Raw genomic sequence first — 15,641 nt, 5'->3', positions numbered from 1 at the left:
GGGGGCCTGACTCCTAGGTTGGGAACCACTGGACTAAAATACTTGAGTACTAAATACCTATACACTAAAACTACTAAAAATGTAAAGTAGTTCAAACTAGCTCCTCCTCAAGCTACAACAATACATAAATACTGCTGCTTACACATTGGCGCATCAGTATTAAGAATCTAATAATGTCATATATAAAATTATAAAAAATATTTCCTCGGCCAAACTTCTACAGAACAACTACTTTCGTCTTTTGATGTATATTTTGGTGATACTATTTGAGTATTTTAAATACTTTTAAAGTAGGATTTTGACTGCAGGACTTTTATCTGTAATGAAATAATGAATATAATGTATGGTACTTTAAGTTAAGTCAAGGATCTGTGTACTTCTTCCACCTTTGCCTTTGTGTAGAACAAACCGCATGGTTTAACTTCTGGTATTGTTGTAATACCAAATATGACTAGAAGAAATAATATAAACAAGCTTCTGAATAATTCACAACCATACCAGAAGTATCTTTGTTTTATATACACATTTATATTTTTATATACACTGTACAGATTTCAAAAAAATAAATGGTTGATATTTAACATTGTGCACCCCACGGATGTGTAACTACAAAGAGAAAAGGGACTAAAAGATGGGGCTGAGTGATACCAAGGACAGACAGATATCAACAACCCCAGTAAATACTGATGATTTTCTTTTTTTCATACAGGACACTTCACAATCATTTATACAGTATATAAATTAAAATGTTGCTGGTTAACCTCTCTTTGTATCAAGCAGTCCCCCAAGAGAATGCCCTAAATCAGAAATGCGAGCTTCTCCAGTAAAATCTATATACGTTTATGGTATTTGGCCAATGAAGAGTGTAGACTAACAAAATCTAGCTCGATTTCTTAAAAATAAAATACACCAAACCCTGACTGTTATTCAACCAATATTCAAGTTGCATTGATAAAGTGACTTTCACTAAGCTTTTGGAATGTAAATAATGCCTTGTTTCACGCACAGGGCCATCAGGACAGACAGCTGACTGTGTTCCCGGTTATTTTGGGATCTTCCGATGCTCTGACCTGAGATGTAGCTAACAGTGATGCAAAGAGGTGATGATTATCTCCTGTCTCACCTTTTTTTTCCTCCCCCCCTCCCTGACACTTGGAGAGGGAGCACATATGGTGAAGAGCAAAGTCGTGGCAGGGTTTATAAGGCACACAGAACACTTTGTGCCAGAAAGCATGTGTGCACGACGGGGGTGTTTTGGGTCACGTCAGCTGTGATGTTAAGGTGCCACCCTTCATTTTTTGGTCTTGGTGAATCAGATCGGAAGGACAGATAGGACAAAATGTTGGAAGCTGCTTCCGTCTGAAATAAAAAACGATGTATGATGGTCAAAGAAAACAGGTTTTTATCCATCTGTCGTAAAGCTTGTTTGTGACATATCCCCTTTGACCTTCACTCTCAGCTCATGTCTAACAGATTTACATCATTTAGAACCACACCCAAGGAAAATAACCCTGCTATGAAGAGAGGTTTGTTCCAGCATCATCGTCAACAAGTGCAGTGATTCTTAAAGAAGTGACAACTTTTAAAAAAACATATTTTTTTGTACATCTGGATTGTTTCATACAGAATAAAAACGGTAAACAATGTTGTTCTGTATTAATCTGGCAAAATAGAACTCAGTGCAGATATAAATACACACACAAAGGGACTCACAGGAAATACAATCACACAAACTAAAGTTCAAATATTGACACACACGCACGCACGCACGCGCACGCACACACACACACACACACACACACACACACACACACACACACACACACACACACACACACACAAGACAAAAACGAACAGTGGAATGTAAAAAGACTTTACCTCCAGATATTATTACTCTCATTTGTTTCATAAATGTCTATATGGGACATGGAGGAGGTCAGATTCAAGCAGTGAAGCAAATGACCGTAAGACTGACTTGACCCAAAAAACAAACAATATGTCTAATATTATCCTTGGACTCATAAAAATAAAAAACAGAAAAGGCTTATAGTGTTCTGTAATGCCAATTCCCGGTTTAATGCGCACATTTATGCAGCGGATAAATACATTGTAATGTGGGTGACAGGCATAGTGCGTTTTTATTTTATTATTTATTTCATCTACATCTGATTTCTTAACATATTACTATCTGTAACCATAACAAAGTCATTTACTACCCACGTTCATAAATTGTCAGTTTACCCAAATCACAAATTATTGTGTGTAGTTTGGCAAAAGAAATCTGAACTAAAGGTCCACTTTCTAGCTTTTCCATTTTGACTGCATCTCAGGGTCCTCCTCCTGGCTTGCACAAAGTGGCGCCGCATCAAAACTAACCAGTTGTAGGGCGGTGCTGTGCGGTCCTTGCTTTCAATGATTTCATTTTCCTCAGGGTGTTTTGGCGCCATCACAGATGTCTTGGCCTTGGCGTATTGGTGCAATGCCACTGTGTGCAAGTGGGGGGTTGAGCAGTCTGTTTTCCACCAGGTCATCTTGGACTCAACTGCAAACTCCATCTGCTGAGGAAAACTGTGAGATGTGGTTGAAAAAAAGAGTTAGGTTTTTATGTCATGAGAACATGTTTTGCCCAATTAGCCCAAGTGGTATCAAGCTATGTAGGAAGTTTCATAATCAATGTTTTTGAGGATAGATGTTGTCAGCAACTTTCACCGATTTCTCCCAGTCCCAATGTAAAACCATTCACTGAGGGGTTTGTGGATTATCCGATTAACCAGAACATCGTTTCTGGAGAGACGAGCTGCTGTGGAATTTTTTTTCACAATAAAAATCCTATTTATCTCCTTTGTATTTGGGGTGGCAGCAGTGATTTCAGCGATCAAACCCACCACAAATACATCTGAAACTATCTGCCTAGCTTAATACCACTAGAAGTATGTTAGAAAATACTGTATATGTGTCTGTGATTTGGGTGGACTGATCCTTTAACATCAGTGACCTCCCCACGTCTTCAGCTAACTTCAACACCACAAATTCTAACAATACCCTATTTCCATTATCGTTATCAAGAGCTGTTTTCAACAATTTCTTAGTCTTATAGTCTACAGTCTTATTTAGCTGTGCAAAATACTCCCTTATTTACACACAGACAGACAGACAGACAGGCACACACACACACACACACACACACACACACACACACACACACACACACACACACACACACACACACACACACACACACACACACACACACACACACACACACACACACACACACGGAAGCTGGCTTTTTGCTTATTTTCTGTGTCTGGAAGAACAGGTTGATTCTGTAAGTTCTTTTGAAAATCAAAAAAGAAAACACAACATTAATCACTTTACTCATTTTTTTCTGTCCATTGGGATTTCTTTAAAAAAAAAAAAAACAATTGGAACATTTTTTTTTTTTTTTACACTTGCCCTATTGGACCATCGTTAAACGTTCATGTTCATATCCTTTTTTTTTTTATCGAAGAACTTCATTTGGGGTTACAGCACATCACCCACAGCACACACAGACGACAAAGGGTTCCAGCCAAGGAAGAATTATTACAGTGTGCACTGGTGCCAGAGAAAGAGTGAAAAGTGAAAAAGATCAAACATGAGTTGAGTGAGTCCAATTCCATTTAAAATACAGCCCATCACTCTTCCATTGCCTGTGTCGGTTTTCCTGATTTTTCAGGCATTTTAAAAAGGTATGCAGGAATAGTGAAGTAACGGAAGAGGGCTTGAACGAAGAGGCAAGGAGCAGAGTGGAAGATTCCTCACTGCAACACCAGATGTAGGTGAATAAATGGGTTGCACAGGTCAGTGCCATTCACACACACACGTCTCGCCACCACAGAGAATTGTTGGAATATTAGTTTGACAAATTTTTGGTTGGTAGTTTGTATTCAGGGGTGGCAAGAGGTACTGCTCTGATGTTGAACACTGGGAATGGTTGACAAGGTGAAGGAAAGACTGAGAATAATCTTGAAGAAAAATCTCACAAGGAGGAAGTGAGGAAAGACATCAAAGACATTTTTAAGTTCTGACAAAAGAGATGAGACAAGGGTCAGGTGGGAATCGATACTTGACGAGGGTGAAATTTTAAGGATGACTGAGGGCGGAGGATATCAAAGAGGCCTGAGAACAAAGAGATGACACACATTGTCTTCAGCCCAACACTGCAGTTAGGAAATATGGGGGATATGTGCTGAGGGCAGGAGCTGATGCTGAATTCTGAGGGGAAAACACTGTAGGCAGGTCCTTGGGTCCCTCAGGCCTTGAGAGCATGCCACTGGGACACAGGATTACGAGGACGACCCATCATGTCTTTCCAGTGTTTTACCTCTGCCGGGCCGCTCTTCCATGAAAGATAAATCTGTGAGAAAGAGAGAGTTAATGTAACCTAAATAATGTCACACAGAGATTGATGTTATTTGTAAAGAGGCAAAAAAAACAAGGGGGGTATTAAGTAAAAAAAAAACTCACTGTGAGTCTAGCCCTACTTTCACCACTAACCCTGCCACTCCAATCAGAATTTAACTCAAATCCAGGGCAGAAAAAGAGCCATTAGAGGAAAAGATTTCACTTGCTGAAATACTCTGAGAAAGGCTAATGCTGACACTAATGAAGATCAAACACTAAGTCTTTAAGTCATTCTCATGTAGAAAGAAATTCCTGATCCATGCATGTCGCAGGAAATACTGTTCAAGTTTTCTTTGTCCTCCGACCAGTTTCAAGTTATAACAGGCAACATATTATTACTGCTGTGTGTAGGCAGATAATATGGTTAGGATGGCAATTATTGGAGATGTGTATGAATGACAGAGAGCACAGAAACTCATCCATGCATTACACAGCTGAAAGATTATTCTTACAGGGTCTGAAGAATTTGATTTGAGTTTTGGGGTCTTTCCAGTATTTTAGACAGACATGCTACATTGATGAATTGTGTTAGAGCTCGTATCTCCAGTGTATTAAGAGACGTGGGTATTTGGTTTGAAATAAACAAATCAGTCAGTATGCACAAGGGATTGGGACTGATGTGGTTAGAGTCAAGTTGAATAATGATACATGAATCAGTAACAAAAATAGCAGAAACTAAGTCAATGCTTTATTTGATGGGTCTGTAAATTCCTTAGAATTGTCCTGAAAAGAACAATGTCAGAGAGTGTTAAATTGGTACACTTCCATTGTATTATTTCCAATTAATTGTTGAGCTAACGTAGCCTAAACTCTTTCAATAAGTGCACAGAAAGGTCAGCTGAAAATGGGAAAATGTGACTTTGTTGAATATATATGATGGATTAAGTTTCCAATGATAAATGAGTTTAAAACACAGCAGTTCATTCAAAGACATTCTTTTGGAAAGCAAGTAACTAACTAACTGACAACAACTATCTAAACATAATGTTTCCATAATTAGTATCAAATTACACTTTTTCCTAGGGAATATTGAGAAATTATGAGGAAATAACAGACCCTAACTAACCAATAAAAGAAATACAACAACACACATATATTGGTAACACTGAAACCTAAACATTCAAGGGTTCATTTGTCTCTCTTAGTCTTGGTGTGTGCAACAAATCCTTTGTACTAGCCAATTTTGATGGTGCAACAAATAGCCAATAATGCAATGTGCCATATATTAAAGTCAGTTTAGTCGAGGGAATTTGGACACATTTAGTGAAAATTAAAAATGTACATTTTAAGGAGTGACTGTATTTACATATAAGATTTGCCTGCATGTCATGCTTATTTGTTTTTGGTGTAGGTCCAAATAAAAACTGGTTCACCCTTAAAATGAAGTGTTTTTCTTCTCATTTATTCATTTTCAATGCAGAAGACGGGTCTGCGTGTTCCAGCAGGGGTCAGTAGAGACTGGCTCAGTGATCAGCTGCTGATGGTCTGTCACAGAGTCAGGAAAACAGAGAAAGAGAAGAAGAAGAAGAAGAAGTGAAGAAGAAATGAAGAAGAGGGAAGGAGATACCTTTCCAATGACATCATTGCGACTGAGCCTGTCCTTGTCCATGACGGTGATAATTATGGTGGTCTCTCTCAGCACGTGAGCAGGCACGTCAAAGGGGAAGGACTCGTTGAAAACGGGGTTTAGACAGCGCTTCATTACCACCGTCTTCTTCTTCTCCACACGCTTGTCCTTGTGCATCAACCACACTTTTACATAGGGGTCTGCCAAGAGGGAAATGTTCTGTTTGTTTACAATATCTTAATCCTGTTTACCACAATTTAATGCAATGTTAGTTTATGTGCTATCATGGATTTTCTTAAGTAGTGAACAAAAAATGTTTTTCTCATTTTTTATTTTGAAGCAGCAATGATGTAGAAGAGCAACAATAAAAGGACATGGGAGATGAAGGAGCATCTATACCAGAAGTGCCTCCAATGTCCATGGCTTTGAGGTTGCGTGCTTTAATGATGCTCACAGTGATGGTGTTGGCTGTGGGGTTGTAGCACAGAGACACCAGCAGATCCCCTCGACTCCCCTGGAGAAATCACACACAACAACAGCGAATTGTTTACTTTTTTGTATCCCCTTTTCACATTGCTCTCCCTTCTGTTGCTTACTCTGTACTTCTGTTTCTTCATCTGGCTGTCTGTGTTCTCTCCATCTACCTGTCAGCCTCTCCATATTCCCTTCTCTCTCTTCTCCCACCAGCACGCTGTCACATTTCCCCTGAGAGCATCACGGCAGCCAGGAATGACATCACCCGTTACATTCTGTCCAATCCTCTGTTTCCACTCCTCCCTCTCCTCCTTGTTCCTCTACCCTCTTTCTTCCCTCCCCCCCCATTTTCCTTCTTACTCACGCTGCCATCGCTACATGGATTCAGCTCCTTCCAGAAAGTCTGCATGTTGGCCAGGTCCAGTTTGTTGAGGGGTATGGACACCTCTCCAATGGGGTCATTCCTGCTGAAGCGGTCGTAGTCAAGAACCTGCAGGTATAGAGTCCTCTGGACCACCTTCTCATAGGGGAATCCTGAGAAACAACACAGTCTTGATAAGTCACAGTGATGCACATAGAAAAGAAACAGCTATGGAGTGCCTACATGCACTGTGAATGTTGTTAAGTTCATGTATTATGTATGTATTAGGAAAGCTTCCTCCATCAAACCTTCAAACAGGAAGGTCTCATTCCAGTGGGGGTTCAGATTCTTCCTCTTGACTTTGGTCTCCAGTTTGTGCTTCTTGTCTGGCAGCAGGTAGAGTTTGACAAACGGATCAGAGGTGCCGGAAAAGTCCTTAGCAGGCAAATCCTGGCCCTTGAGAACTTTGACAGTGAGGGTGGAGTCCTGAAAACTGTATCCAACGCTGAACTGAATACGACCCAGCTTCTCACACACTTGACCCTCATGGTCATCATCCTCCGAACCTGGAGACAACTAAGTAGGACAGAGGAGGAAGAGGAGATAAAGTTATGTAAGCTTTTAATTTACCGTATCTGAATTACTGTGTTTAGTACGTATGGGGGAACACCTACAAAAGCACCCTCCAATCATTATGCATACGACAAAAAAGAACCATAAACATAGTAAACAATGTTGGATATCGGAAACACACTAATAATCAGTTTTTAAAGTCACGTGCATTGATATTCAGGGATCTGGTGGAATTTAAGAGTGCACAATGTACAAAGCAAGAAAAAATTTACTTCCTGGCAATATACAAAAAATATATAACTTAAGAGGAACATTTTATTTGAAATAACGTTGTGTTTCGCACCAATCTCAAATGTATGTGCATATAAATTTGTGGGGTGATTTTGTGGAATGGACTAAAACGATAGAAAATGTGGTTTAAAACGATAAAAAATAATTTTTGCAAGGCACAGAAACGAGAAAGGAGGATGTAAAGCATGCTAATGGTGATATTGTTGTTCTTTTTCACATTCTTGGGTATTGATGTTGATTACGTATGAAGAGGATGAACTGAGTGATTTAGTTGTTGGGATGGACGCTTCCGGAGAGTTGGTATTGAGAATTGACAGATTAGTATAGAAGAAGGGTAGGACCAGACAAGCATTTTACTTCTTCCTACTCCTTTTTGGACATATGTTATATATATATATATATAATGTATATATTAGAGTTTCTCAGAATGGTACATTTGAGCCTAAAATCTAAAGTTCCATAGCAACTGAAGAATTTCTTTATGAGGACTGTGCGATACAGTCGAAAGCTCAAAGCAACACAAGTGAGTGGACCTTGAGTTGAGATTGTTTTGTCAACTGCTGTTTCCAAGGTCAAGAATGAACTGTCAAGCTCAACCACGAAGTTGAATCAGCACCTCGAAAACAGTCAACAAAAACTCTTATCATTTCATGAAGGTAGGGTTTATTGCAGGGCTGCATTTATGATGTATTAGTTTTAACCATGTACTTAATGAATTGACAGTGGAGTGTATTAAGTGTATACAAAATGTAGTATCATTAAAATTGTAGTATCATCAGACCACTAAGTCAAATTGGCCATATTCAAAGCATGTTCTCACACAGATTAAACACTGCCATAGCAGCTGACAGGTGGTATCACACTAAATAAGAATATTGGACTCCAATCCACAGGGGGCACTAATTCTGCACTTCTACATTATTAACACAGCTCTTAACTGGCAAGCTAGCATAATGTTATGTCATGGCTGCTGTCTGGCTGTGTGAAGATGAGAGGAGATTATCTGTTGGTAGACAGACCCTCTGACTGATGGTGGCGTGGCCTGGAGGGAGGGGGAGAAATCCAGTTTAAAAAGTGCTATCTGATGGGGGAAGAGCTAGAGGCATTACTCAAGGAGCAGTTCCAGAAATGTAATATCCAATTCTGTATTCTCCCACATATTTCTGATGGCGGTGCTCAACCTCATTCTCCATGCTAAATATGATCACTTTTCATTATGCAATCCTCCACCCAACAGCTGGCCTAAATTGCTTTTCCCCGTTTTCTGTGTTGGGTGCTCTCTCTTTTTTCCAGAGACCTCCCATCTAATTCAATTCTTAAATCCTCCTCTCTAATTTCTTTTTCTGATACCCAAACATCCCACGTACAATAGATGCAGATTCTCTCGGAGCCCAAAACATGGCCAGGTCTGAACAACACTTTAAATGTATGCTCAACGTTAGATAGCCTAAATATATGGATACTGACATGCCTTCTCTGCGTTCATTTCATCATATCAATTTTATTCAATGAATTGATTCTACCAAAATATTGTCTGAAACATACAGTGTCTTGCTTAACATCCATTGTTATCCAAAAACTACAAAAATTAGCCACATGTTGCACTGACTTACATTTATTACAATAAACATGGGCACTGTAGTTTATTTTGAGTAAATTTGAATGCTGCTGTAAATACTCAATAGCTCAATGTGTTTCAAATTGCATCTGAAAAATAGTATACATTGGTAAGCTACAGTTCCCCCTTGTTGTATGAAATTATTTAGCCTTTAAAACACAAAATGAAAGTAAATATACATGCCCAATTTCTAACGATTTACTTCTTTTGCAAGAATGAATGGGCTTGGGAAGTCAAAAAGTATTGAGAGACGGACAAACACATTGCTAGATTTGGTCTTTATGGGATATGTTGACAGATCCACAAAAAAAAAAAAAAACACAGCCATCCTTATCCTTTAAACAAAAAAAGCAAACCTCTGCAAATGTGTGGATGTGTGTTGACACAGAGAAAAGACACCTTCACACCAGGGGCTCTGTGAGCATCTCAAAAAATGAAAGCAGTGTCAGAGTACATCCTGATAAGAACCATATGATGCTGACATGACCCCCACCCATCCTCCCTCAACCCCTATCACCTGAGACGCTTGAGAAAATTTGATGTATATATACTCTGATGTTCAATGCCATTTCCCTGCATCCTTTTTTCTCAGTATAAAATAAAGTCAGTATATACTGCCACTGCTTTTCCTACAGCAACACAAGTGGCTCAAAAGTGCTGGATGGGTATTTTCAGCATGAGGGTTGTGTAATATATAGATGCCTATGGCAAAACTGCCCAGAATGAGTATTATCATTAAGCACCACCACTGTGAATTCCTTAGACACACCATGAGACCCACATAATTACACACTGCTCATACCCATCCTTGCCATATTCTCGTAGCACCCACAGCACTCCGTGTTCCTTCACAGCTAATTACTGAATCTCTATGAAAAGGCACACATCCCCTCCCCTCCCAGAGTCTCACTCCAGAGTGGTGATTACTGTATGTTGTAGTTAGCGGAGTTACTGTATAGCAATAACTAACTGTGATGCTCTACAGGTGGGCAAGCTGAGTGGGATGGAGACAGTACTTTCTGAGTGATGAAAGACTTGTGAGAAGGAAACACTTCGCAGAGGACTTCACTCAATTGAACTAAAGTGTGTAGGCTTTCTTTTCTCACTTTCTTCTCTGGAACAGACACAGTGTATTGTTTACAATAGGTGGTAGACAAAGAAATGTAAACACTTCATGCAAAATTATTTTAAGATTTATTTATTTTTTGGCATTTATTGCCTTTATTGATAGGACAGATTAAGTCAGGAAAATGAAAGAGAGAAGGGGGATGACATGCAGCAAAGGGCCACAGGTTGGAACCGAACCCACAGCCGCTGCGACAAGGACTGAGCCTCTGTACATGGTGTGCATGCTCAACCAGATGAGCTACCCAGGCGCCCTAATGCAAAATTACTTTAAAGGATAATTCTGGTTAATTAAAATTGATTTTTATAGCCTTGGCCATCATTGCTATCAAGTATAAAAATAAAACATTGAACATGATCTGGCAGGCAAAGTTTAGGTCAAAGTTAAACCAGGAGGCTAGTCAGTAAATAGTGATAGATGTTTACAACAAACACTTTTTGTTTTATTTTCCAAATAAGTTTGGCTAACCTGTGAGCTGGCATGATTGTCTGAATGCTTGCGTTTCTCGCCCAAGTGGACTTCTTTTTACCAAAGCTGCCATGTTCCCAGATAGTCAGCAACTAATTTGATAAGTAAAATTATATTATTACTGACATAAGTGATGACCTACAGATGAAACTACAAAAAAATGACCCAAGTTGTAAGAAAGTGGAATTACAACACTGACCACTAAACTCCAACTTAATCACAAATACTGCTATAAAGTAATTTCAGCTAAAGTGCCAGTTATCACTAAAGGCACTGCTTTTTAAAGGGGGCTCTCATAGAATATCAACATAAATCTTAGTTAAATCAATACCAACATATACAACACAGACCTTGGGTGGAGATTGTTTTGTCAACTGTTGTTTCCAAGGTCAACAATGAACTGCCAAGCTGTGCATTCACGCTGCATCAAACAAGAAGATTAGCTGCTACAAGTTAAAAACCAACTTGAACTGAATGAATTTTTTATATTATTTTGTCTACCCCCTTGCTTCCTCATCCACTTCCTTGTCTCAAGGCCTGCATGAAACTTTCATCTTAGATTAGAAAAGATGATCTGGAAGTACCATTCAAGTCTCTCAGCCGTCTCATTTATTATGATTTAAAAGGCTTTTCTGACAACAGTCCTCCCCGTCTTAATATAGATGAGTTTGGCAATGCAGAAAACAGACAGACCACGGATGAGTTAGTGGTGTATCAATATCAAATTGGTCTTGTGGAGCTTCAGATACAGTCATGGCCAAAAGTGTTGGCACCCCTGAAATTTTTTCCAGAAAATCAAGTATTTCTCACAGAAAAGTATTGCATTAACACATGTTTTGCTATACACATGTGTATTCCCTTTGTGTGTATTGGAACAAAACAAAAAAAAGAAGGAAAAAAAGCAAATTGGACATAATTGCACACAAAACTCCAAAAATGGGCTGGACAAAATTATTGGCACCCTTTCAAAATTGTGGATAATGGATAAATAAGATTGTTTCAAGCATGTGATGCTCCTTTAAACTCACCTGGGGCAAGTGACAGGTGTGGGCAATATAAAAATCACACCTGAAAGCAGATAAAAAGGAGAGAAGTTGACTTAGTCTGTGCATTGTGTGTCTGTGTGTACCACACTAAGCATGGACAACAGAAAGAGGAGAAGAGAACTGTCTGAGGACTTGAGAACCAAAATTGTGGAAAAATATCAACAATCTCGAGGTTACAAGTCCATCTCCAGAGATCTAGATGTTCCTCTGTCCACAGTGCGCAGCATTATCAATAAGTTTGCAACCCATGGCACTGTAGCTAATCTCCCTAGACGTGGACGGAAGAGAAAAATTGAGGAAAGGTTGCAACGCAGGATAGTCCGGATGGTGGATAAGCAGCCCCAAACAAGTTCCAAAGAAATTCAAGCTGTCCTGCAGGCTCAGGGTGCATCAGTGTCAGCACGAACTATCTGTCGACATTTGAATGAAATGGAACGCTATGGCAGGAGACCCAGGAGGACCCCACTGCTGACACAGAGACATAAAAAAGCAAGACTACAGTTTGCCAAAATGTACTTGAGTAAGCCAAAAATCCTTCTGGGAAAACGTCTTGTGGACAGATGAGACCAAGATAGAGCTTTTTGGTAAAGCACATCATTCTACTGTTTACCGAAAACGGAATGAGGCCTACAAAGAAAAGAACACAGTACGATAGTTACGTTATTGTAACTCCAGATTCTATGAGTATAGGCGTAGCCCTCTAAGCCACGCTATTGGGTTTATCCCGATAGTTACGTTATTGTAACTCCAGATTCTATGAGTATAGGCTTCGCCCTCTAAGCCACGCTATTGGGTTTATCCCTTCGCGCATGCGCAGTCGACTGCGCATGTGTGAAGGGATAAACCCAATAGCGTGGCTTAGAGGGCGAAGCCTATACGAAATAGAACCTACAGTCAAATATGGTGGAGGTTCAAAGATGTTTTGGGGCTGTTTTGCTGCCTCTGGCACTGGGTGCCTTGACTGTGTGCAAGGCATCATGAAATCTGAGGATTACTAAAGGATTTTGGGTCGCAATGTAGGGCCCAGTGTCAAAAAGCTGGGTTTGCGTCCGAGATCGTGGGTCTTCCAGCAGGACAATGACCCCAAACATACTTCAAAAAGCACACAAAAATGGATGGCAACAAAGCGCTGGAGAGTTCTGAAGTGGCCAGCAATGAGTCCAGATCTAAATCCCATTGAACACCTGTGGAGAGATCTTAAAATTGCTGTTGGGAAAAGGCGCCCTTCCAATATGAGAGACCTGGAGCAGTTTGCAAAGGAAGAGTGGTCCAGAGGTGTAAGAAGCTTATTGATGGTTATAGGAAGCGATTGATTTCAGTTGTTTTTCCAAAGGGTGTGCAACCAAATATTAAGTTAAGGGTGCCAATAATTTTGTCCAGCCCATTTTTGGAGTTTTGTGTGTAATTATGTCCAATTTGCTTTTTTTCCTTCTTTTTTTTGTTTTGTTCCAATACACACAAAGGGAATAAATATGTGTATAGCAAAACATGTGTTAATGCAATACTTTTCTGTGAGAAATACTTGATTTTCTGGAAAAATTTCAGGGGTGCCAACACTTTTGGCCATGACTGTATACTGTGTTGTTACCATGAGCATGTCACTGGTGACGGAATTGGCCAAGTCAGAAACAGAGGAGTTGGCATCGTGGCGACGTCCGGTCTCGTCTGGGGTCTGACCTCTGGGGCTGCTGCCTGGTTTGTTACCCGGAGTCCTGTTAAAATGGACACAAACACACACATATTCACATAAAAATGCTCATATTTCGGAAGGGTCCTTTTCGGTTTCAAAAGGACATTGCCTTTGTTTCTGCAAGTGTGACAGTGAGGCTTGGCTAACAGCAACATAGAGGGCATTACAGTAGTCGAGGCGGGTCAAGATAAAAGTATGACCCTTTCAAAATCACTAAATGATAAAGACTTGACCTTAGATAAGAGCCTCAGCTGGATACAGCTAGATTTGATCACTGAGTTGATCTGTATGTCCAGTAGTCCAACAGTGTCAGTATAATCATAACAAGACCTCAAGCTAAACATACACCTGTGAAACTTTCTCCACCACCCCCTGTCACTTCACACACTGAAAATTGCGCACGCACAAAACTAGGCCATCAACTAAATATTCACAGTACAAGACCTTAAGTAATAAACACCAATATATCTGACTGACAACAGAAATAAAATACTAAAATTAGTGAAGGGTATGTAACAATTTGGTAAACAGGGAAAATACAAAAAAGCTATACCACTAGAAGCCTTTTGACAAATAAGACTAATAAGCACTTATCGCTGTGAGAGAGACAATCCAGAAAGAAAAAAAACAGAGAGATTTAGAGAGACAGAGGTAGTGAGCGCGGGAGCAGGTGAGCTGTAAAACACAAAGGTAAAAGTAGAAGAGATTAGAAGAAGGTATCATGGAAAATATGATCTTAGAGGGAAAGATACATTTGAAGACTTATCTGTACACAGGTTGAGAGAAAGTGAAGGAGAGGATTTGTCTTGGTTTAAGATTAGGAGGAATAATAGAATGAACAAAGAGAGGTTACGGACTCAAATGAATGTCACAAACACACAAACACACACACACACACACACACACACACACACACACACACACACACACACACACACACAAACACACACATCATAGTAAGGAAGGGAGATTGATACTAGCCTGGAAACAAAACAGAGCAGGTTTGGTTCAGGTAAAGAGTCAGATGCGCTAAAGCAGAGGAAAGGAAGCAAGCTGACATGTTAGATGGGCAAGACAAATAGAAGAAGGCTGAAGAAGGAGGGGTGAGCGATGGACAGGGTTTGTACAGCAAAGAGACAAGTAAAAGCAGAAAGCAGAGCGAGAGGGAGCAGGAGAAAAGGATATGGTGTAGAAGAGAAAAGAATGGATTCGTCACTCTGCGTTTATTTCCTGTGATCTGCAGGTCAGAGCGCCAACAATGCAGCGCAGACTTAATTATAAATGTAATGGTTTCTGTTGCTGATGCTTACCAAACACAGCTTACTATTTTAGGTATCAGCTGATGAATACATCTGAAACATGACTGCATTATTTCTCCATATAACAGGTCAAACTGATATGCAGAGAAAGCTAAAAATGTTCAATTACAGCTTATAATATCAACCCCCAACACATGGGGAACAATGTGTTACGCAAGGGATAATGATATTATTGCTAATTAGAACCCTGACAGGGTGATGCAGGAATAGGGGTCAGTTCGCAATAATGACCGGCTCTCTCTACATTATCCTGCTTATTACATGGCTTCAAACACGGCTTCTCAAACACAGATTACCCGCTGATGACGCCTTAGCTTTACCACTGATGAGCACAGCTTTTCGGCGGAAGCCAGGTCGCCCCAGTGAGTGAGCTAACCATGGAGCTAACTCATGCTCTGTTTGCACTGTTGACAAAAGCTCTATTAAGGATCCCCGTTTCCTCCACCCTCTCTCCCTTTGTGATCTGATCCGTATAAGCACAAATATTGATTAAAAAATGATTTAATTGATAAAAAATTGTCCGCCTGAGTCTAAGACTGCGTCCACGGCAACGGTCTGTTATACTAAGCAACGGTCTGTTATACAGAAATAGCAGTCCGCAGAATGCTGTGATTGACTAATCAGAATCAAGTATTCAACCAAGCTGTGTAATAAATTAAAAT

At 39.9% G+C, this 15,641-nt stretch overlaps 1 protein-coding gene across 5 annotated transcripts in view; it reads right to left on the bottom strand.

Moving 5' to 3' along the window:
- Window positions 1-495: 495 nt before the first annotated feature.
- Window positions 496-15,641, bottom strand: part of syt7b (synaptotagmin VIIb) — a 111,436-nt gene continuing 96,290 nt past the window's right edge. For all 5 annotated transcript variants that reach the window (XM_031324172.2, XM_031324171.2, XM_035999546.1 and 2 more), the window contains 6 exons: window positions 13,559-13,682; window positions 7,157-7,424; window positions 6,852-7,021; window positions 6,413-6,527; window positions 6,014-6,213; window positions 496-4,399 (listed from right to left, as the gene is read on the bottom strand). In XM_031324172.2, coding sequence (XP_031180032.1) covers window positions 4,295-4,399; window positions 6,014-6,213; window positions 6,413-6,527; window positions 6,852-7,021; window positions 7,157-7,424; window positions 13,559-13,682 — 982 coding nt within the window. In that variant the 3' untranslated portion in view covers window positions 496-4,294. The remainder of the gene's footprint in view (window positions 4,400-6,013; window positions 6,214-6,412; window positions 6,528-6,851; window positions 7,022-7,156; window positions 7,425-13,558; window positions 13,683-15,641) is intronic.

The sequence above is a fragment of the Sander lucioperca genome, chromosome 3, assembly GCF_008315115.2.
Source record: "Sander lucioperca isolate FBNREF2018 chromosome 3, SLUC_FBN_1.2, whole genome shotgun sequence".
Classification (NCBI taxonomy): domain Eukaryota; kingdom Metazoa; phylum Chordata; class Actinopteri; order Perciformes; family Percidae; genus Sander; species Sander lucioperca.
Note: the sequence above shows the minus strand (reverse complement) of the source record. Positions and strands in the feature narration are given on the sequence as shown.